This window comes from Passer domesticus, chromosome 3 (genome assembly GCF_036417665.1).
Source record: "Passer domesticus isolate bPasDom1 chromosome 3, bPasDom1.hap1, whole genome shotgun sequence".
NCBI classification, from domain to species: Eukaryota; Metazoa; Chordata; class Aves; order Passeriformes; family Passeridae; genus Passer; species Passer domesticus.
Window position 1 is genome coordinate 51,710,318 of NC_087476.1, and position 23,770 is coordinate 51,734,087.

At 37.7% G+C, this 23,770-nt stretch overlaps 1 protein-coding gene across 1 annotated transcript in view; it reads right to left on the reverse strand.

Annotated features, from left to right (window-relative positions):
- The window catches only part of TRDN (triadin), a 226,517-nt gene that overhangs the window by 83,066 nt on the left and 119,681 nt on the right, over nt 1-23,770 (reverse strand). The window contains 2 exon segments of the mRNA XM_064415775.1: nt 5,912-5,965; nt 9,220-9,255. Of these exon segments, the coding sequence (XP_064271845.1) occupies nt 5,912-5,965; nt 9,220-9,255 (90 nt within the window).

Here is a 23,770-nt window from a genome sequence, read left to right on the forward strand (position 1 = left end):
AGAACAAAGCACCTTAAAAAGTCTTTTCTGTCAAGAGTGGACACTTCCGTAATACTTTTAGCTCTGTTTTTTTTTTTCAATTGCACCTAATTTGACCCTCTTTTATTGATATTATTGTTACTTTCGTGTATGAATAAAATAATTTTTGCAGTTAACTTGCTCCCCCTGCCTTGCTCTTAAAGTAGTGCTGTCTTTGTGTTAGCAATACAAAAGTACTTTGATGCATAGCAAATATTTGGTGACAAAAAAAGAAACAAGACTGCATTTACAGTACAAGTGTCTTCACACACACTGTGATCTGAAAGGAAGTACTGGAAATTATTTTAACTCTATATTATCCTGAAACAGAGAATACTCTAAGAAAAGTATAAGTGCAAAATAATGTGCCAAGCTATGAGACTGGGAATTTCAACATCCTAGCAGAAGTAGAAGAAAATATCATGGATTTTACCCCATTTATTCAAAACCATTTTAAATATTTGGTGAATTAAAACTGGATTTCAGATTAGAAAGCTTAGTGTAAAATAAGCTATTTCATGCTCTATTAAATCAATCCTATGTCTAAAGAATTCATGGTTGTGAAGTAAAATCTTCTAACATCAGAAAATTCTTCCCCTTACAGGGCATCATCTATTGTGACATAAGTAAAGAATTCATTTTTCCTTTCCCATTCAGAGTCAGATAATGGCTCAGCTTACATAATCCTGTGGACAATTTAAAACATCTTGTTCTGTAATATTTTCTCAGACTTCAGCTGGGATGAAAATGTCAGTGGGTTGAAATGATTTGTGGAATACATCTCCATCCACATAATAGATTCCTGCAGATATTAAGTGGCTGAGTGATGGACTACTGCACCAGCAACAAGGATTTAGCTGTGGAGGGTGCAGTGCATTCCTGGCAGACCAGGAGCAGAGTCAGCTCTGAGGCTTCAATAGAGCCTAGAGGAAGCACTCTGGGACAACAGTTGAGGACCAAGACCCAATTTCTCCTGTCCTTTTGCATATTGATGGGGATTGAGATCAGATAATCTCCATCTACTGTGCAAAAACAGGCAAGCCTGGAACCATCCCTTTGAAACCAGAAAGAAAATTACTAAGTCAGAGAAGATATTTAACTTCCTGAAAAGCTAAGGTGTGACAGAGGAAGAATTATGCTAAAATAGACTGAAAAGAAAGATGTGGTGATTCACAAGGACTGCAGAATGATCCTGGATCTAAATCCAAAGACCCTGAGCAGCAGTATTAATACAGGTAGGGCTTCATTATTTTGTTTACTGCTGCATAAACACCTGCTATCTGAGTGAAGATTTCTTTTGTACAGAAATAAACTGCAAAGCATGTCCTTCTGCATTCAATAAGTTACATCTAACATTTGTCACCAAAAAAATAGACTGTAAACCCAGAATATAAACCCTGAGAATGGCTGTGCTTATGTTCTGAAAAAGTCTGAGAGGGTTAACTTCAGGAAACAGAAAATTGAACTGTCTACTCCAGCTACCAGAATAATTTTCTAGGTAGCATCAGTACAAGAGAAATACATGCAGAGATGCTTTCACCAGTTGCAGTGGCTGCTTATGAAGAGAAATTTCAGGGCACACAGAGACCCTCAGACATAAGATCCTGAAGAGAATGCAGGATGGAAAACTTTACTATGTCCCTACAGAGAGAGTGACAGGCACCTTTTCCTTTCTCCAAAAGTACTTACAGGGGTGTGTAACATGAACTTGACCCTGATTTTTCAAAATCTCTCCTCTTGGACTGACTATAATATCTACAAAAGATGAGAATACCTAGTTTGATGAATGATGCAGAAGGTGTGGTGCTGTGAGTAAAATATATCCCTGACATGTGACTTGAGACTTGAACCTGAGAAACTTGACAAACAACCCATGATATATTTGCCTGTTCCACTGTGTTGCTAAATTATGCAACAGAATTGCTGAATTTTATTAATCTTCTGTAACATATGGTTTTAGCTTTCTATATACTTGTGTCCTACAGGTAATAATTAGAAGATAATCAATAATCCAGCTCCTTGATGAACCTTTTCTACATTTCAAACATATCTATTGTGCCATAAACTTCTGTGTTTTTGTTCTTTTTTATGTGGATTAAAACTGGTTATACCTTATGACAATAGCTTTCCTGCTATTTTAGTTACAAACATTTATCTTGAACCAAGAGTTAAAATTACTTCCCTGCTAAGTAAATAGTACCAGTAAAACCAGTAGTTCTTACTGCTTTAGACAGTGACCTAAACCTATACAACCCATCCTCTAACCAAGATTTCAGTATAGCTTGCATTCTAATGTTCTGTACTTACCCCATGGACCCAATTCCTACATAATTTCATATAAAATGTCCTCTTTCTGCTTCTTACAAACAGTGAAAAGATTGGTGGCATAATAAAGTAATAGTAGTTCTGATATAACTAGCAGTTGTATCTCAGTTTGGGAGATTGGAGGCAGCTGACATCTGAGCACTTAAAATTAGCTATTGTCTGTCATATTTATTTTATTCTTTCTGGATCCAGACTAAATTTGATTGATTTTCAAGGGGGAAATTGTGCTTAAAAAGAGTTTCTGTTATTAGTCCAAAGTGAGTGATGAATAAGATTTTTTTTTTTGTATGTGTGTGGAGAGGAAGATGGGGAAAATTAGGCATTAAGACCCAGTAATTAGGCAGTTAAGTGAGAGTACAAAATCTGTTAAACATACTGTAAAATTAATTAAAATTTCAAGACCATTCCAGGGAAATCCAAAGCAGCAATTAGGATTTAACTTTTGCAATGTTGACAAGATTTAGAACTGGTTCTCAAATCAGGCAAATTATCAGGGGAAAGCACTGTCCCTGTGCTTAGAGAAGATGCAGGAGTCTTGCCTATGAAGTGAGGCCATCTCCTGAGAGGGACTCAGAGACAAGCTGTTCCCATCCCTCCCCCTAGCTATGGGACTGCCACTAACCAGTGGCACTGCGGCTCCTCACTGCCTGCCAGGGAATACAGCCAGCCTAAATTCGCAAATTTAGCTGGAAATGCTCTCTGCATGGTTTGAGCCTCTGCTCCCTGCCCTGTCCTGCACCTCCATGCACTGGCTTTCCCACAGTGACAAAACACACACAGAAAATGTACTAAATCGAGGTGTGATGACTGCCCCACCCAACAGAATTAAATACAGCTGTGGGGCATGGTAAGGATTGAGGTGTGAGGCTCCAGAGGGATGGGAAAAAGAGGCAGATTTCCCTCCTAGCCCCCTATCCTTACAAAAGATGTCAGGATGAGTCAGCTACTCACCCCCTCCGCCCCCAGCTCTGAGAAACCCTTTAGAGACACCTGCTGGGCTCAGCACACAGGAGGAAATCCTATGAATAAAACCCGTGCCACTCCTCAGGGCAAAGGGACGGTTGTTTTGTAAGGGTGGGTCACTCTCGGACCTGTTCTGCTGGCACAGCTGGGGAGAAAATGCACTGTGCAGAAAAAAAAGGAGGTAATGTCTGCAGGATTTAGAATGGCAACAACATAAAACAGGGTTATTTAGGAAAATATGTAATAAAACATTTTCAACCCTGATTTGTTCCCTTAGAACAGCATCACTTGCATATATCTAAGATACTGTTCTGCTTTACAGCCCAATCCTGGGATCTCAAGTCCAGTTTCCAGTGACTGCCAGATAAGAGACTTTTCCCACTTAGAGAAATTTAGAAATGTTTGAAAATATCAACTTTCAAAATTAAGTGATGGAAATGTATTGAGGCTGGTTTCCTAGAGCAGCTGTCAGCTTGCAGATCCAAAAGTTCTCATACACTTCCAGACTCCATATTCACTTTCTTTGCCTTCTCTGTATACATGCAGGGAGATTAAAATAGTGCATGTTGAATTAGGCAGGGATTTCTCAGCCAGTGACATTAAGATCAGGAACATATGTGATGTAGATGCAGTGTGAGATGACCAGCTGTGCTCTCAGTCTGTTCAATCTGTTAAGAGGAGTAAACCTTGAGCTTTAGGCATTCTTGGGTCCAGGTTATGATGTAATAAGATATGTGGAAGAAAATGAAATATGAAATTGGATAATGTATTTAATTTACTGTGCTAATAGGCAGCAGTCTACTTATGATATTGCCAAACAAGCATATTTAACATTTTGCTATGGTGAGTTATTCTGATGGTAAATCAATTTTCAGAGAACTGGAGGGGAAGCTAAAATGTAGAACTCAAAACCTACTGCTCTTTATAATTTTTAAGGCAAACTAGATATTTAGAAATGTGTCAGAACAGACAAACTTATTTTATTTTTCCATAAGAAGCCATGCCAGTTTCCCCCCTTTTCTTTTTCTTAAGCAGATTACTGTCATCACCATTCTTGCCAACAAGCAGACTCATTGGAATATTTTTCAAACATGAACACAAATATTGGATGTAAGCAGGTGGAATGAATTAATTATAAGCATATGGTTCCAACATAACGATTTCTACAGAGTTCTGTTGAGACTTCTAAGGGTCTAGCTCTACAACACACTGTGGCAACAAAGCTGCTTTAAGAAATTATCAGTGACATGAATGTAAATGTTGTGGAGCCAGACTCACTGACAGGCTGAACGCTCTGCCGCACACACATTGCTAGCACAGCTCTCAGCTGTAAGCCATGGCAGTGGGGTGCTTTGCACTGTTCCCCCTGCTGTGTTAGCAGAGGTGAACATGGTGTCAAGCAAACACAGCAGGCAGGGACAAGGGTCACTGGTGGGGAAATGGTGCTTCCCAGGCCAGCCTCACACAGTGCATGGTGCAGCCACACAATATATGCTGCAATAGCCCACAGCCACATCCTCTGTGATTCCAGGCTATGAGTCCTTCTGTGGTAGAGACAACTGCAGGTACTCCTGGCTTGCACTGATCCTTGACCAATTCCCAGTCAGACCTATTGATGCAAGATATTATTCCTTATTTCAGTGGAGGAGAGCTCTGAGATAGACTACTGAAACAGCCTGAATTAGAGAAAGATAACCAGAAAACAATCTTAAAGGAAAAAAAAAAACCCAAAAAAATACTATCTCAGATCCATACAGGGGGATCAGCTGGAGGCAAGAAGCAGCAGAGGAAGTGTGGGCTAGACACCTCTGGGATGCCAGCACAGTGCTCAACGGCACAGTCTGGTGCAGCATCATTTAGACTAGAATAATATTATGGTTTTATACTCTCCACATTTTCATATTGGAATTCCTAAGGTGTTTTTTGATAGTCAATATAAAATGTAGTCAAACTACAAATATAATGACTGTTCAGGTTGTTATTCATTATACTGGGTTTTATTTAAGAAGAAATGAGATGTGGCATTTTTGAAGATGGTTGTGAAGCAGATGAGATCATAAATAAATAAGAATTATTAGATTTTTACAATCCAATCTAAATTCAGACAGGAATTTATGCCATTATTTGTTTAAAAAAAAGTTTTCTTGTCTTTTCAGTGCATATTTATGATTATCCAAGAGCTCCATTTTCAAAACCTACTGTGTGATCAGCGCTTTGAAATACCAAGATCCCTTTCTCAAAGGGCTCAAATACAGCTTCACATGGGAACTAGTCTCTGTAAATATTGATTTTAAAATCAGACTTTACATTCAGATTAATCTTTTTTAATCTCAAGCCCTGAAGAATGGCCCAGTATGGTACCTTATAGCTACCATGGGAGGACAAGAAGCAAACATAATGTTAGAAATATGTGCTAAATACTTTTCTTCTTAACAAATATTTCACATACAAATTGTTACAATGATTTAGAGGAAAACAGACAAAAAGTCACCCCAACTAACAAAAATCACTGGCTCATGTGCAAGCCAGCAGATGGTGCTATGATGCAATAAACTGGTTCAAGTGTACAAGAAATACATTGCATGCAAACATTTTTCTCCTTTACCTGGTGCTGCTGTTTTTTTGATGGCTGGGTTGGCTGCAGGAGCTTTTGCTGGCTCTTAAAAAAGTAAAAAAAAAGGTAAAAAAAATAAACCATTTATTACAAAGCATTTTATTTTAAAAACCCAACAGAAATCTGAGGAAATGTTTCCCGTGAGGAAGCCTGTAATAATAGTTTTAACTGAGGAGTTAAACAAAGAGATTACCCAAAGGGAGAAGGGCTGAGTTGTCGTCAATAAACTCAAAGGCAACAACAGAATAACCAGCTGAAGGGTAGTAAGCTCTGGTTGTTAGGCACCGAATCCCTTCTTTCAGCTTTTTTCTCACTAGTTCAATATCTATTGGCAAAACAGAGGAAAGAAGGCATGTAGGGGTTTCAGCATGGCCTTGCCCCTCAGGCAGCAGCTGCGTGTGGGGAGTCTCTGCATCTGATCTTGCAGCTAGGAGAGTGAAAGGTCCTGAGCCAGCCTCTGGCAGCTGCTGAGGACTCACTCTTGTGAATTCAGTAGTGATACCTCAGGGAATCCCACAACTATTCACAGTGGCATCCTTTCCCCTAATCTGAAACTGGCCCTGGTTACAACGGGTGAAATTGGATTGCTTTTGCAAAGTACATCCATTGAGTTGGCTATACCAGGAATCTCCCTCCATCCTGAAGAATGGAGCAGTATTAGGAGAACGCCTTCATCTTTGATCCTGCTATTGAAAGAGTAAGTGCTGTATTCTCCTAGCAGAGAAACATGCCCTCTCCAGCCATTTAATTGTCCTTGGTCTCTTCATGAAGCATTTGCATTATATTATCTTTGTTTGTAGAGCATGTCCTTGTGGAATGGAGGTCCCAATGATGAATGGTATGAACATCCCCATGTGGATTTGGGGAATCTTAGCCCCATGTAGGAGAACCTAAGTAACCTACTAGATTTATTCACACTTTATTACTATTTAGTAATTGTTTTTATCCTCAGGAACTACCAAAACAACCTGTACTTAAACCACAACAGTTTAACAAATATCCATAAGCTAAACTACACTAACAGTCATAAAAGATTTTTTGGTATCAACTAGAAGGTTCTTTAAATTAAAATTCACATTTTCATATCTTGAGAGGAAATAACGAATCATTTTAGTCACAAGCCAAATTACAGAATGCCAAAAAGTGTTAGTTAATCCTGCACATCTGTCACTGTATTATTACAAGGAAAAAGAACATGTCTAAATCAGGAATGTAATTTTGAATCCTTCCCCTCCAGTCTTTTGAGAAGTTCATAAAAGATGCATCAGATTGTCTTGTGAAATGGAATGAAAACAAAATATAGTTTGCATGTGCAATGTGGATTGCTTTATTTCCATCCATTTAAAAGCTCACAGCTGATAATTATATCCTAACTTAATTATTATCACAGCATTGTAATTATTTGGGGTATTCACCCCTCCTTCAGCCAAATTTGTAGAAGACCTTGAAGAAGAATTTACTCAGCATCCCTTTTCGGAATGCCTGTTTTCAGAAGGGATCAAACACACATGCTCTACAAGTGTCAAATGGACCTAAGACAAAATAGCAGGACTCTTTCATTTACCCCCTTCTGAGCTCTCAGCTATGAGAGCAATATCAAGACGTGCTTGACATTGAATTTTTTAAACTTTTTTTTCATAACAGCTGTGAAAACAAACTAAGGTTTCTTTGTGTTATACAAAGAGTTTTATTTTGATTTTAAATATTTAATATCTGAGAAACTAAAATAATTTTGAGAAAAAATAAAATTAAGGATATGTTGGACAAAAAATTTCTGTAATTGATTTAAATTTTATATAACTTTTTAGAAGTATTGAAACAAAATTGCCCAATGTTTAAACTCACTTTTGCATACCATTTTCAGTTTGCTATTCACAAATTATTTAAGTGCTAATGATTCTGTATCTTTACATGAGCTACTTTCTGCTGGAAATTTTGTTCATATGGTGGAGATGGGAAGTTTTGCTATGAGAGCTGCTGAGGAATTCTCCCATAAAAGGAATGACAGAATGGTTTGGGTTGGAAGGGATCTTAAATATTATCTCATTCCAAATCCCTTGCCAGACAGGGGCACCTTTCATGAGACCAGGTTGCTTAAAACTCCATCCAGCCTGACCTTGAGCACTTCCAGGGAGGGGACATCCCAGTTCTCTGTGGAACCTGTTCCAGCACCTCACCACCATCACAGTGAAGAATTTATTGCTAATATCCAATCTAAACCTACTCTCAGTTTAAAGCCATTGTCTCTTTTCCTTTCATTGCATACCCTTGTGAGAAGTCCCTCTCTAGCTCTCCTGTATGTTCTATTTAGGCACTTGAAGGCTGCTCTGAAGAATTATGTGTGTAAATTAATATGTCCTTGAAGACCTACTTGAAAACAGGTTCTTATTTTACTAACAGGACAGGGTAAATCTTGAAATATTTTGTTAGATATTTCTGCAAAATTTTCAAAACAACCCAAAGTATAAGTTTTTTGGTTTCTTTTTTCATTGTCAAAAGAAATCTCTTAATAAATTGCTGCAAAACTGAGGATGGCAGAAGACTGTTCTGCCATAGAAGTCACAAAAGTTCGTATATGGAAATGAGAGCCCGTGTACTATTTAATTGTGAATTTGAATCAGATTTCAAAGCCTCATATTTTTCCTTATTTTCCTTATGTACTGTACTTTCAGAACAGAATGCGGAGCAGATGAAGTCTTACCAAAGATACTTTCTTACTGTCCTTACTGTGTTGAGGCATTGACACTTGCAAATTTGCAGAAAAAGAAGACATAGCCCTTCCCTTTTAAATGATACAAAGTTCTCAGAGCATTTCTTGGCTAATTTTTCAAAAGAGCACAATCCCCATCTCTGTTCAGCTGCAGAAGTTTTACTGTTGGATCCAGAGGTACCTAGACAGGCAGGGCCCTTGTTTTGCGTTTGTGAAGATAAATTTGGTATTTCTCAGCATGTTCGACTCTGAGCCTTCCCAACCTATTTATGAAAATTGCTGCCACTGAGATTGCATTCAGCTGAGACCTCAATTTCCTCCCCTATGAAACCTTTTTTTTGAAGACAGTGATAGGAAAGAGGGGAAGGCAAAGCTGTCAGTCACAAAGAGGAGTGTGCAGTTAGAAGTAGGATAAGAACGGATTAAGAAAGTAGGAGGCAGCTGAAGTCTAAACATGTCATTTTTCAATTATAAATGGTGTAGCTACTTCCTTTTTTGTATTTTCAACAACTCAATAACTAATATTTTTTGATTAGTGAAACACACTTTTGAAACTGCATGGCATATAAAAGAGATAGTAGTTCCTTACTTTTGAGTTCTTTGGGTACAGCAGCTTCTTTTTTATCTGTAAGAGAAAAAAACCCAAACACATATGCATAAAAACACAGTAAGGGTAAAGGTAGACAGAAAACTGCAGTGTATGCTTTAGAGGTGAAACAGCTTATTTGCTAAATAAAGTGCATCACTATGATACAGTGATTCATTCCACTTGTGATTGTTCCATGGAACAATGGCACTAATTTTACCCTAAGGGTAAATATGGGAAAGCCTGTGTGACCATAAACACTCTTGTTTAATTTTGGTGTGGTAATCTGTGGGGTTTGATGTATGGCTGAGTTATCATAGCTTACATGCAGTGGCTGAGCTATGGGTGCTCACCATGTGCATTTGGTCAGGCTGCAGGAACACAAGGGAGGATGTTGCTAGCAGCCCAAGAAGAGAGATGTAATGAAAGGCATTCTCCCTGCAGCTGTTGGCAATCACACAACTGAGACCTACTTTAGAAGATTTTCCACTTAACACCTTTTGAATTTAGAGGAACTCAGCCCTACATATGGTCCATGTAAGAGCAGGCAAAATTCATCCCTGGTTGACTTGAATAAAACTGAAATTACTTAGCTGAATCAAAATGCAGCATGGCCAAGCAAATTACCAGAAAGACTTAATTAGGCTGTTCAGTCTCACTTAAGGTAGGATTTTTGTGCAACCTTTTTGCAAGACTTTTTTTTTCTGATTTCTGAGACATTTGGAATCTTTACTGGGGTGATATAAATGCGCAGAAATTTGCAGAGATAGCTTCTCTCTCCATTATAATTGCTGGTGCTATTCTACCTCAGGGCTCTTAGCTGGGTAGAAAATCACCCATTTTTAGAAATGTTCTTGGTGCTTCACACACCTTTTTTACAAGTCTCACCTGTATAACCAAGAAATTACTTGTGGGGATCTTGTGAGATAGGAGCAAAGGCATGCATAGAGGAGTGGTAGAAGGTACTCCCCCGGATGGTTACATGGAAATTAATGTCATCTCTAATTAACTATACTGTTTCTGGAATATAGGCAGGATAATTCTTATGTCCACAACATATATGAATGATAAATGAATTGTGCTCTTAAACACTAATATAAGAAATGCTTCAGGGCAGAAACTGTCAAATTAAATTGCTTACAAATCCAAGACTATCCTATTACTGTTAATCATACAAAGTTGCTTCTTTTTCTGTTGCTTTCTAAATTGCTGTGGAGAAGTTGATATGAGATAAGGTAATGCAAATGACTGCCAAGTAGTCTGATAATCTTGAAAAATTTGGAAGAAAATATATTTCTACTTGGGTGATATGTTGCTCTGAACTGAAATATTTCTAGGTTAATCCTCTGCTTCCACTAACTCTCTGAGAAAGCATGTTCTCCAGGCATTACTTCAAAGTATGATAATTACCACATTTAGAAGAAATTAATCATGAAGCAGCTTCCAGCCATGTTATCTGGCTAAGGAGCCTATTGAACCCTTCAAGAAGTGTCTATTAGTTGCCAGATATGGAAATTTTGAAAGGTATATATTGCAATGATATGAATCATTTATCACAATAATCTTCCATTGCTGGAGGTTATAAAAAAATAAATAAATTGACAGCATCATTTACAATAACAGACTGAATGTAAATAAAGCCTTCAAGTTATTTATTTCCTTTTTTCATATAAGTTGCCATTTATTAGGGCAACATACTTTCATATATTTTAAACCCATAATTTATTTTGAAAGTATCAATATGTTTTCCCATCATCTGAAATATATAACATGTAGTTAATATAGTAAATAGCTGGACCATTTTTCCAGTAAGAAAATCTTCTAATTTGGGGGCGTTGGGTATTATTTTTTTTGTTTTTAAAGTGCAGAAAAATTACCAATATTTGGTTCCAAAAGCACATATTAATATGAAATAGTGTTAGGATATTCTTTTCAAGCCAAGGTCTCACATTTGATTTCTAAAGCTGTATTTATCCAGCTAGGCTGGAGTGACTTACAGAAAATTGTCCAGAGGAGGTTGGGTAGGACCTTGAACCATGGAAGTACCTTTGAAGGTGTATAGCATTTACATCTACACACTTCATTGAAATTAATCACCAAGTTGCAAAGAAATGGACAACTGTTAGATCTTGGAGAAAGAAGGAAAGCTGATCAGGACTTCTGAAGCCCTAAATATGGTTACCTGCTATGAGGCACAATTAACACATTAGCTTATCAACTCAATGGAAAACTACACCAAAAATTACTCGGCCAATGAGTGATACTGGTGCAATTTGAGACAGTGAGAAATTTGTCTCATTCATTTTTACGTTGCACAGGTCTAGAGTTTCACTTTTAAGCTATGAGAGTGTTGTTGGGAACATAGATTATATAAAATCAGATTTTAATATTCATTATGTATTTTTCTTAAAAACAACAGCAATATGTTCTCTTGCTTCTTGGTGGGTATTTTTTTCATGTTAGTTAAGAGGAGGAATTTCCAAAAAAACCCAATTTCTTAATAAAATTTTGAAGGCACATGAAGACACATGTGAAGACACATTTTGTATTTAGGTCTTCTTAAAGGGCTCCTGTAAACCACACAAATACTGTGCAATTCAAAGCTTTTGGTACCTTTGACAATCCTATCCATTTCCTTTTCTTGAAAAAAATCTGCAACAGACTTTAAAAGGCTAAGCTGATGAAATAATTGATCATCTGTGGAACACTGTGAAGCACCCTTTTCTTTTTACAATTATTCTCTGGAGGTATTTGAAGACAATTGTATTCTGGTCTGTGTTCTCAAAAAGTAAGCATGCTTGTACAAGCTCTCCTCAGGTGAATGAACGTGTTTTTCTTTTATTGACTCTTGTGAAAAACTAAAGTACAGTAATACTTAAAAAAATATTTTATTAAACCCCACCAAATATTTAAACAAATATGATCTTTGTTCTTATCTCTACAGGCTAAAATGATCAGTTTTGAATTCAAAGTAGGAAGAGCATTTGGCAGCCAGCACAGATATATCTCACTCGAACAACAAAGCTGTATATTATTTTATTTTATTTTGCCTCTTTTTAGCACATAGCTCGATCTTTTCCTCAGGCCTCGATCAGCATTCGTTTGAAGTAAACTACCAGTATACAGTAACTACAAATGACATCTAAACTACACATGGGGCAAGAAAAAAACTCCCTCTAAGCTTATATAGTGCCTTTCATGGCAGTGAGTCCCTAGGAGGTTGGTAATAAGCTATTAGACAAGGATGCCCCAGTGCTCTGGTACAGAATTTGGTTGTTTGAGCTTAAACAAACTTCCAAAATGGAATATTTCAAACACTGCTATGAATTGAATTCCAGATCTGGGGTTCACAAAACTTTTACACCTTTTTAACAATGGATTTATAATACACTGTACATTGTACATTTCAGAACAGGAGATCTGCTCCATGCAACCTATAATTTTGATAACTAAAAGGAAGTTCTGGGAAATTAATGGATCTCAAATTGTACTCTCTTGAAAGGCTCCTCTTTGTCTTTTTTCCTAGAAATCTGTCACTCAAACATACCTAAAGGTATTAAAAAATCCTTAAAGTATTATTCAGATAAATGAGCATTTCAGACAGTATATTGATAGCTCGGATAATGACACACCATGTAAAAATAGCAGCTAAAACCCTTCTAATTAGAAAAATTTCTTGTATATGTTGTACTTAAAACAACTTTTCTATTTGGAAGCTTATAAAGGAACATATTGGTGATATCAAATTTGCAAACAAAAACTAATTTCAACATCAGTGGGAACCACAGTGTCCATGCTGAATGGTAGCTAATATCCTAATCAAACATGCTGTAACCCAGTAGATTCTGCTGCTGATCTGGACTAAGCACCAAGACCCTGGTGAATTACCAGATGCCTCTGGAAGATATGATTCATTGAATGAAAAAGGAAAGAAAAAATTAAAATATTAAGCAGTTACTGGAGGAGGAATTCTCACCCGAAACCTCAGTTAACACTTTCAATTTCTGTTTTCTACCTGATGATCACACACTAGAATGGACTAAATCAAACCCCACTGACTGGCTCACGGTCTAGGTCTACACACACCCCAGAAAATAGGTGGTGTGATGAAAATGCCTCACACAATGTGACCATAGCTCTCCAAGAAGAATGCTCCTAGGGAGACTCACACAAATCTTGCCTCATTTCTTGATTCTATTTATTTTGTCATAGGTATTAAATTCATTTTGTGATTAAAAGTCAGAGAATAAAAAGAGAAGATGGCAGAAAAATGAACATAAACTTCAAGATTCAGAAAAAAAAATGTGTTGAAAATAAAAATAGCATTTTCCAGTGCTTTGAAGTCAAAACTTTGTTGGTTTTTCAGAAATAAAACCAAAACCTCCTGGCTGTTATTACCAACCAAAGCACAGTCAATCGAGTGCATGCTTCGGGAGCTTGGTTCTGGCTTTGCAAGTACAATGCAATAGCAGAGTTTTCATGACATTGCATCTTACAAGTATGACAGCCAAGGTTCCCTTTGCTGCCCTGAGCAAGCATTCACATGACTGGAAATAAAAATGATAGCAGATGGCATCTGATGGCTGAGAACTTCCATCATGTGAATGGAAAACATAATTAAAGTCGCTCAGAGACCAGTCTCACTACTGTCTGCTCCCATGCTAGCAGATGTACCAGAATTTAGAAACAATCTATTAAGTGGCACAATTTGCAGCTAATGTGATTTACAGTGGTGAAAGAGGAACACACCCCAGATAGCTGAGCATTTTTCAAAATGAACTGCTGTTGAGCATATAGTAATTAAACAAAAATTGTCAAACCTTCTATTAAAATATATTGTGGATTAACATTTTTTTTCATTTACTTGGAGTTCTTAAAACTATTTTCCACAATATAGTATTGATTTCAACTAATATACCAACAATTCTGGGAAGTGTTCATTCCTGAAGTGCCTTTAAGAATTTCTTACTAAGTTGCTTTTTAACTTACATTATTTTTGATAATTTTTCACTAATTACATGGCATTACTGAGGTAATTTTTACCTTACCACATCTAAAAGCTTTTCAGAGTATTTTAAAATTTTGATTTCAGTTGTTTCTGAAACAGCACTTGTCCACATATAGGGGTGTTATATCAGAGTAATTACATATTTCTGGTGTAATGTCTCCATTTTATGATAAAAATTTTAAAAATTACCGAACCCCTAAAATTTGACAGCATAAAAGACATATTTAGAAATATCAACATTTGTCCCACATGCAAAGTTCTGTGTTTGGACCAACACTTGATTTCCCTGTCTTGATCAGTGAGCATGGTATTGCCATATGCTCTGTGACAACTTCTGGCAAAAACTCTTGCCTTTCCAAAATTACATTTCTTGGGGGGCATGAGAAAGGCATCTCATTTCACCAACGAGGCTGAAGCTGTGCACAAAGGAAAGCAAGGTACAGTGCCACTACTGTTTCAGAGCTGTTCCTGACCCATTACATGACAACAATAAACTCTCTGACCAGAACTATCTTGCTTTGAGAATAATGGGAATGACAGGGAAATTCAGTGGCAGAGGCCAATAAGCCTTGAATCCCAGACTACAGGTTTTGCATTTCTATCTTTTGCCTGCAGAGATTTTTGTGTGCAAAAAAAAAAAAAAAACAAAAAAAAGGAAACAAAAAGGAAACTGCTGATAATATTATTATAGCTGAGTAAAATGGGCAGATGCAGAGCTTCTGGGTGTTAAAATCAAATTTCCTCAAGCAATATGAAACTGGAGTATGAGATAGAAATTTAAAAATTAACTGATAACTGTTGTGGTATGTAAAGATGCTTGAATAATGTAGAAAAAGGAATTAGCTAACTAAAATTCCTCTGTTGTTGATTACAACGGAAAATTGGTCATAGTACTCTTAAATATAGACAGATAATTTTCCACTGAAGCAGGAAAAACATGAAAAACTTTCCATCCATTCTCTGAAAAGGGTATCTTTTCACCTCAGCATTGTCTGTATTTCCTCTCCACTCAGAGTAGCAGGCTTTTTGATAGTTTCTAAATTTCTTTCATGTCTCCAAGTCCTTTCTGATCACCAGCCCTTGGAGGTGCTGTTTTGTCTCTGCAGTGTCTCCTCACACCACCATTTGCAAGGTAGCTCTATATTCTGTGCAGCCAATGAGTGCCTGCAAGCCCTGGGCACCAGAGCATCAGAAGCAGATAGCAACCTAAAGCCCCGGAGCTTTACAGAAAGTGTTTTGGCAATGCACATGGATGAAATACTAAGTGTTATCTCAAACAGATTTCCCAAGATCATTAAAAGGGTTAGCTCAATAGAGCAAAAAATAAAGCAAGTAGAGGAGGGATGTGAGCAGACAAGTGATTCAGCTGCAGTAAGAAAAAGCCTGCACTTCGGGAATGGCCAATTTCAAGTATAATAGTGGTTCATGGTTCCACTAATTGGTGACTTCTCCTTTCTACTTTGTAATTCCTGGAATGAATTGAGTCTCTTGTACTGCAGAGCAGGTAGAAACTTGTTCATGTTAAATACATGTTCATGCATGAACAGTATCTTGGTTTGTATCAGAAATCCTGTGGCCAGACGGACTAGGGATCATCTCCCTGTACTCGATACAGGTGAGGCTGCACCTCGAATCCTTTCTTCAGTTTTGGACCCTTCACTTCTTAAAAATCACTGGGGAACTAGGATGAGTCCAAAGAATGGCAATGGAGCTGGTGAAGGGTCTGAACTACAAGCCCTGTGAGGAGCAGCTGAGGGAACTGGGCTTGTTTAACCTTGAGAAAAGGAGGCTCTGGGGGTGCCTTATCACACTCACAATTACTTGAAAGGAGGTTGTAGCAAGATGGGGATTAGTTTTTTCTCCGAGGTAATTAGCAGTAGGACAAGAAGAAATGGCTTCAAGTTGTGCCAGAGGAGGTTTAGATTGGATATTAAGGAAAATTTCTTTGCAAAAGGATGCTCAAGCATTGGAAGAGGCTGCCCAGGGAAATGGTTGAGTCATCATCCCTGGGGGTATTTCATGTGTATGTGTGTTCATTTGGAGGAATGGTTTAGTGGTGGACATGGCAGTGATGGGTTTAGGGTTGGACTCAATAAGCTTAAAGGTCTTTAACAGCCTAAAAAGGTGTTCATCAGGCATGGTTTAAAAAAGCAAAACTCAGGAGCATGATATGAGATTGCAGTCATTCACACACAGGAAGCTGCAAGCATGGCTAATTACAGAAACTGCAGTTCTTTTGAGAAAAGGTAGCAGTTTTTTATATAGCAAATGTGAGTAATAACATTACTTCCTAAAACTTAGGAGTCAGATATTTCCCTGTAATAATGGTTCATTTGAATTAGTATAAATATTATAAGAGATGAGAAATTTCTTTAGCATTTTTTATCTTTCCTTGAAAGAGCTGGGAGATGCACTTAAATTTTTCTTAATAAAGCTCAGCACCAATACTGTTTGAATGATTCAGAAGAGAATTTTGTGTTAGAATTGGCTTTGTTAAGTGCATGTATGCTGTGCATCCTTGTGATATCTCTTTAGGTACTCTTCAACACATTTTCATTTCTTTCTGTCTGTTGGATAGATAGATGTACGGAGGGCATCTAAAGGCATTATCTCTAGGAAGAAGATATTTTCTTATCTCTGAACACAGATGCTGTCAACATTCTCACTCTGTGAGAAGGGAAATCTTAAATAAAGAAATGTCCATCCATTCATCTTTATAGGTGACACAATACTCTAATTACACTCCTTAAGTAAGGCAGAATCTATGAGAAAGCAACTTCATGCAGAACATACTGCAATCAAGCTAAAAATCAATGCTTTTCTAACCACAGTTACGTATGGCGCTTCCATTAAAGAACATTTGCCTATTCTATTTTCCTAATAATTCAATAATGCTTTATCTGACTTAGTCTCTCAGAGTTACATATAGCAAACCACAAAATTGTCTCTGCTTCTTGGAAAACGGGTCAGGAGAACAAGCATGACCATTGGGAACATTTACTGAAAGGATCATAACTAAAAGTGAAGGGTAAAGGCTTATATTTTAAGTCAGAAGTACCTCTGATCTATGAACCTTTAGAAGGGAAAGGCACACAAGAGACAGAAGTATACTTTCAATTCAGTGACATGAATGTCTTTATCTAATATGTGCTCATCATAACTTAGTAAAAGCTTTTAAAGCTTTATTTCAAGGTCAAGGGAGAAATATTTTTTCTTTTTAACTGTAAAGCAAAAGAAAAGAAAGAAAATCATCCTGATCTCAGATTTTGAAGATTCCTCCTGACTGACTAACTGTGAGTCAAGCCATGAACTTGTCCGTTTAGCAACACCAGAAAATAACACTGCGTAGTTATGTCATTTCAGCCTGATAGATGTATCTGTGCATGGACATTTAACATAGAATAATTATCCCAAATATCAGCTCTGCTGACTCAGATACACATCTTATTTTGAGGGCATAGAACAGTTTTTCTTCATTAAAGAGATTAACTTTGTATTGTTTGAGGCATAGGCATATTCTAATCCTGTTATTTCTGTATGTGACTGGCAAAATAAACATTACATTAATCCCTAGACCAGCATAAAGAGAGTTGAGGAAAAAAAATTAGATTCTTTAATTAAAGCTATGCCACCCAGCTGCTTGCACAGCATAGGTAGTTCTTTCTGCATACCTGAAAGTCTAAAGGCAAACTGTTTATTTGGTTGCGTGTGGGCTTTAGATTATTTATCACATTTATGTTTGATTATTTCTAGTATCATATCTCCACAAAAAGTTCTTTATGAGATTGACAGTACAGTGTCAGAAGAGGTTGCCTGTCAGACACTAAATTACTCCTCTGCTTTGCTCAAGGAAAGTTCTCTGGCCAACTCATCAAAAAGTGAGTGGTAATGCAAACCCAAGCCTCCTCCCTTTTGGGAGGACATTTCTAATTCTTTGTTTAGTCCAAGATGGAAAAGAACAAACACAAAACAATTAGATCTGGATGGAGCAATACTCAGCATTGACTTGGAAGAATTCAACTCCTGATACTCGGCACAAGAGCCGCTGAAAAGTGTAGGGTGTGTTGGGGACGGAAAGAAAATAAAAATATTTCCAATCTGGAAACTACAGGGAAAAATACTGTTGTTACTCTCTGGATAGAATGTGGTCAACATACCCAACCTCCCTCACACAATACAATCTGAGGGAGACAAAACAGAGGGTGGAGTGGAGACTGCAGCCAGATTCTGTCAAAACCCTTACACAGGAGGGAGCTCAATGGTACTTTTTAATGGATAAGCCACATAAGAGCTGAAAACCAAGTGAGATTAAGGAGGAAGACTTGCTGTTAAGTCCCTCTCCTTGTCCCAATCCCAAGATTATCTCAGATACTATACTGAGATACCCACTACCAAGGTATGACCACCCCTCACTGAGTAAAGGTATAGATGTGTGACTAAACTCACTCGAGCTCTGCCTGAATGTACATAAATATACAAAAGTAAATTAAGAATCAGGGAAGACTCCATCATAACTTCTGGGCTCAGTTGATGGCCTGAACCTCTCTTCTCCCCCACAGGGACACATATTGGGTAGGAGCTGTATTCAATTCATGCTGAATGGTCATCTCCTTCATACATTGCTTTGAATACATTTTTGCAGTCAGACACTATCACTGGCAACCCTTCAACCTAAACCTGTCACAATTTTATTAATAGAGTGCTATTCTGTGAACTGTTAATGTGAGTCCTTAATGGGTGCTAGCAGTCACTGGCAGAGATAAGGATGTGGAGATCCAGGAGGGGGGTCTCTCTGTTTGGCATGTGACCCTGAACAAGTCAGTCCAAGCACCCTCTGATCTGGTGACATGCTCAGTGAAGAGTCCCCATAACAGGACACTGACAGGCTGGTTGGGTACAAGAGTCTCAGTTTTCCTGGGATGCAGACAGACTAATCAAATGTTAAGGGTTTAAGAAAATCTCCCTTTTTCACATGGCAGTGGGCAAGGATGGGAAAGGATCAATTTCCACTAAAGCTAATTCCTAATAAAGTAAACTGGAGATGAGTCTTCCACCTAAGAGTCACCACATCAATTGCAATGGAGAGTCAATCTTAAGACTGAGTCACTTCTTATTGTGAGGTGAAGGAGAGACAAGGGGAAGGCAGGAAAAACTTTTTTCTAACTCTTTCTCTCTTTGCATTTCATGTAATTTCTATCTTTTGAACACTGAAAGCTAACCATGTCCTGGAATGGCACAAGTCTTTGGTTTTTTCTGGTATAGATTAATGTTACTATTCCCAGTTGAAAAAATCTTTCAATAGGTAATGGGGGCACAGAAACACCATGGTGACTTTGCAGCCTCTGTACTTTTTATAAAAGCAGAAGAGGTGTTTAGGAGTTCAGTTCTCACAGAAAATCAATGGCCTTCTGTGACATATTTGTATATCCACCAGGATATACATGCTGCATCTTTAGGCATGCTTTGAAATCATGTTGTCAATCATTGATGATGATGGAACATAGAATTCAAAGTCCACTAAGTGCTTTGAAATCTTGGTGTAGGACATGCTTGAACTGCCTTTTGTCTTAGCAAGTCACATGGAGATCATGGTAATTACCTTTCTGCTGTGCTTGCATCTCTATTCTGACAGATTTTTCCCATCTCCCTCACTGTGAACCTGTTTTTATTCTGTTTTTATCTGTTAGGGGGGGATACAATTTGATTTTTACTAAATAGCCATATCTTTCTTGAGGATTCTGGAAATGTCAATTAGGAAAGCAGGCTTTTCTGTTTTCCATGGAAGACTAAATACTTAGAGGATGACTACCAGTCATGTGCTCAGCTTAAAAAGGTTTATAAAAGTAATGCAGAAAGGAATTTCTGTTTTTCCAAAGAACCTGCAAGGCAGGTGTCTCCAGCTGCATTCCTGCATTGACTCTTCACTACATTCTCTTTTAGCTTATTATGTATGTCTCTGAGGGTATACCTCTGTAATGCTCAAGGCTAGAACACCCCATCAGGCTCTCTAGTCTGACATTTTGTTGTCAGAGACTCCTATATTTCAGCTAGGCACCTTTTCAGCTGGTGTGTATTTTTCATTAGGTAAACAATCATCTTCTGCAGACACCAGGGAAAGCAATATCCACCCTGTGCTGTGGTAGTTTATCACTCTTAGTGTTAAGAACATGTACCTCATTTTCAGTCAGGATTCAGTTAGCTTCAGCTCCCAGTCATTCATTCTTGTTTAACTGTCCCTACTATGTTAAGAGAGCTATTGTAGCCAGAAGAGCCAGAATCCATTTTTTTTTCTGCAAAGGTACTTAGCATCCACAATAACCAAGTCTCCTCTTTTTGAACGGATGACTTGAATAATTTATTCTTCTATGTGAAAAAAATAAAAATTCTTTACTTTGTAAATAATTCAAGTGACTTTTTTGTTTTGTTCTTCCTCCAATTTTACATGCAACTTCCAGTCTCTTCAGTGCTTTATAGACAGGTGATGTGTGGCCATGGTCAGTGTCCCCTGTTACAAGGTTGATAATTTCATGTCTGCATGAAAAAGTATCAACCTCAATTTTCCATTCACCTTGTCTGTTATAAAGCTACCTTCAAGATGTAAATGTAAGTGCCGAGATAACATGAGACAGTAGGGAGCTGGGCCCTGAGGTTAGAAAGACTATATTTGGGTGTCACAAGAGAACATAACTCTGAGTAATGGGATAAAATTAAGCAGGGGAAAATTTAGGCAGACTGGAATGAAATACTTCTTAACTGTGAGATCTATGAGGTTGTAGAATAATCTTCTGTGGGAATTGATGGAAGCCTAGTTACTTCAGACATTTAGAACTAAACTGGTTAAAGCACTTGAAGATATTCTGTAAGGAATTATCCTGCATTGCCAGAAGGAAGGATTAGATGACCTAGTAGGTCATTTCCATCTCCTCTTTCTGTGATTTTGTTGTACAAGGCTACATGAACAGGAAATTGTTATCAAAGTTAAGAGTTGCCCCTAAACCCTATTTGTGTAAGAGAAAAAAAATAGATTACATCACTTGCTGGTAACTGTGCAGGAATCCTAATCCAGCATTTCTGTGGGTTAGTAAATACTACCAGTGGCTGCTTGCATAGTTTGTGAAAGCAAAAGCACCTGCTAATGAAAAAATGTCAGGAAACTGCAAGTGAATTATGAATAGGATGCCAGAGAAGAGCAGTAGGAAGGGAAAAAACAGAATGGGCCTGACATGCAGAGTAGGGTCATGAGCAAGTTATTAGTCAGGAATGGATTGGCCTGTAGTAGAGAAGATGAAACCTGAAGTTCCAGTCATCCATCTGGGAAAATTAGGTGGCTTTTACAGGTTTTGTGTATGGACATTGATTCACATAATGATATTATCTACTGGAACCATAATTAAGATGAAATCAGAGCCAGGGTCTTTGCCAAAAGTTGTATAAACACAACAAGCCAAACCTCTGCAGAAATGTATAGATGGATAAGCAGTCTAGTAGAGAAAACTGTCAAAAGAATACTGGTAAGAAATAACTTAGAGAAGTTCTAAGGTTCTTAAGTTTCTCCTTTGTTTTGTGTGTGTGTGCTTTAATGTGGTTTGTTTCTAAAACAGCTCTGAACTCATAACACATGGTGTTTCCTTAGTTATTGCTCTTATACATTCGTCTGCATGAGGAATCACAAAGCAACTCTTTGCCTATTATTTCTGTTGCTTAATTTTTACATTTGTCTCTTCTCCTAATCTTTCTAAATTTAGCTGCAGATAAATGCAAACTGTAGGTTCCTCTTCTGGGTTCACCTGGGAGGGAGAAGTTAATTTCCTTCATAGCAGCCTGTATGATGCTGTGGTTTAGATTTGTTACTCAGACATTTGTTATATTTGTTAGCAAACTTGAGTTTTAGCTATTGCCAAAAAGTGCTTGCACAGCATCAGAGCTTTTGCTTTTTCCCACTCTGTCTGTGCATACTGGGAGCTGGAAAAAGGTTGGGAGAGGACACAGCTGGAACATCTGAACCAAATTACAGGGACTATATGGTAGGGAATACACCAAATACAGAGGTGTACTCCCTACCATGTAATGCCTTGCTCAGCAATAACAATTGAGAATAGAGGAAGAACAGGGAAAGGGCGTCCTCGGCTTCAACTATTTGGGCATTGGTCTGCTTGGCAAGGTGGTGAGAGATTACATAATTTGTTTTTGTCCTCTTTATTTTATTTATTAATCTGTCTTTTTCTCAACCCATGAGTTTCTCATTTTTGCTCTTCCTGTTCCCCCCTTCATGTTGATAAGAGAGGAGTGAATGAGTGGCTCTTTGGGAGTTTAGCAGCTGGCCAGGGTCAACTCAATACAGTGTCTTCTTGTCATTAAAAATAAAAAGGCAAAAAAAGAGTCAGACAGGGCTCTATCACACAAAGCTCCTACTTTCTGCTTGCTGTAGCAGCCATTCTGAAAACACATCTGGTCAATCCAAAATGTGTCATAGCACATGCACTCCAGTTCCTAAGTGACTCAGTTTTTACCTTTTCCTCAGAATTTGTTTAATAAAAAAGAAATTTTTTGAATAAACATGTTTCATTTTGTGGATGTGACCAACCACTTTCAAAATATCTTAGGTTCTCTTGTTCTGATTTCACAATTCCTTTTTTTCCTTGTAAGCAATCTAAATTGTGACAGAGTCTTTATCTCACTGGTTGTTGCAGATCTTACATTGTGGCCTCCTCTGAAACTCACATCATCCTCCCATCTGCTGACATCTGTCATGTGGCTTCTCTCACACAAGGGAACATGAGACACATCACAGTGCCCAAGCTGGGCTGCTTAACGTTGTCAGACACTCAGCTGGAAACACACTCCTGGCAGTGGGCAGGGTAAAGTGAGGAGTTTCAAACCCTGTTCTCGAGAGATGTCTTCCTACAAGTGTCTTTCTACAGCCCATTTGCTCATCAGGAAAAACCTAGGATCAACACTGTATCCCCAATGAAACATTCAATCTATTGAAGTTAGATCAGCCCAAAGCTTTTCAGGAGGTGTGGCATGCATCTACTTCTCCAGAGCAGTGGGTTAGCCAAACACATTTCTTTCCCTGATTATAATTTTTGTCATAAGGTATATTTTAATTAATTTTTACTTCTCTGGCTGTACTGAAAGTATTTACATTCCAAAATTATTCTTCTGAGAATAGTGTTACATTTAGATGACATTCTAACATATTTCTAGCCATGAAAGCAGTAGGATAAGCAGCATGGGGAGGTAAGTAGTAGGCTCATCATTACTTCAGCAAACTCTTTTTAAATAGCCATAGTTGAAAGCAAACAACAACAACAACAACAAACAAACAAACAAACAAACAAAAAACAAAACAAAAAAAAAACCAAAACAAAACAAAAAAACCCCCTCAGGCATAAGGATTGAAAGAAAAAGATAATTTGCCACCAGGTGTCAGTAGTGGTTCTTTTATTGTAGTGGAAGGCTTAATATCAAGACTGAAAGGGTAGAACCTGAGACAAGGCAGTCACAAAATTAAATGCATTTTTTAAATTGCTGTTCAGACCTGGA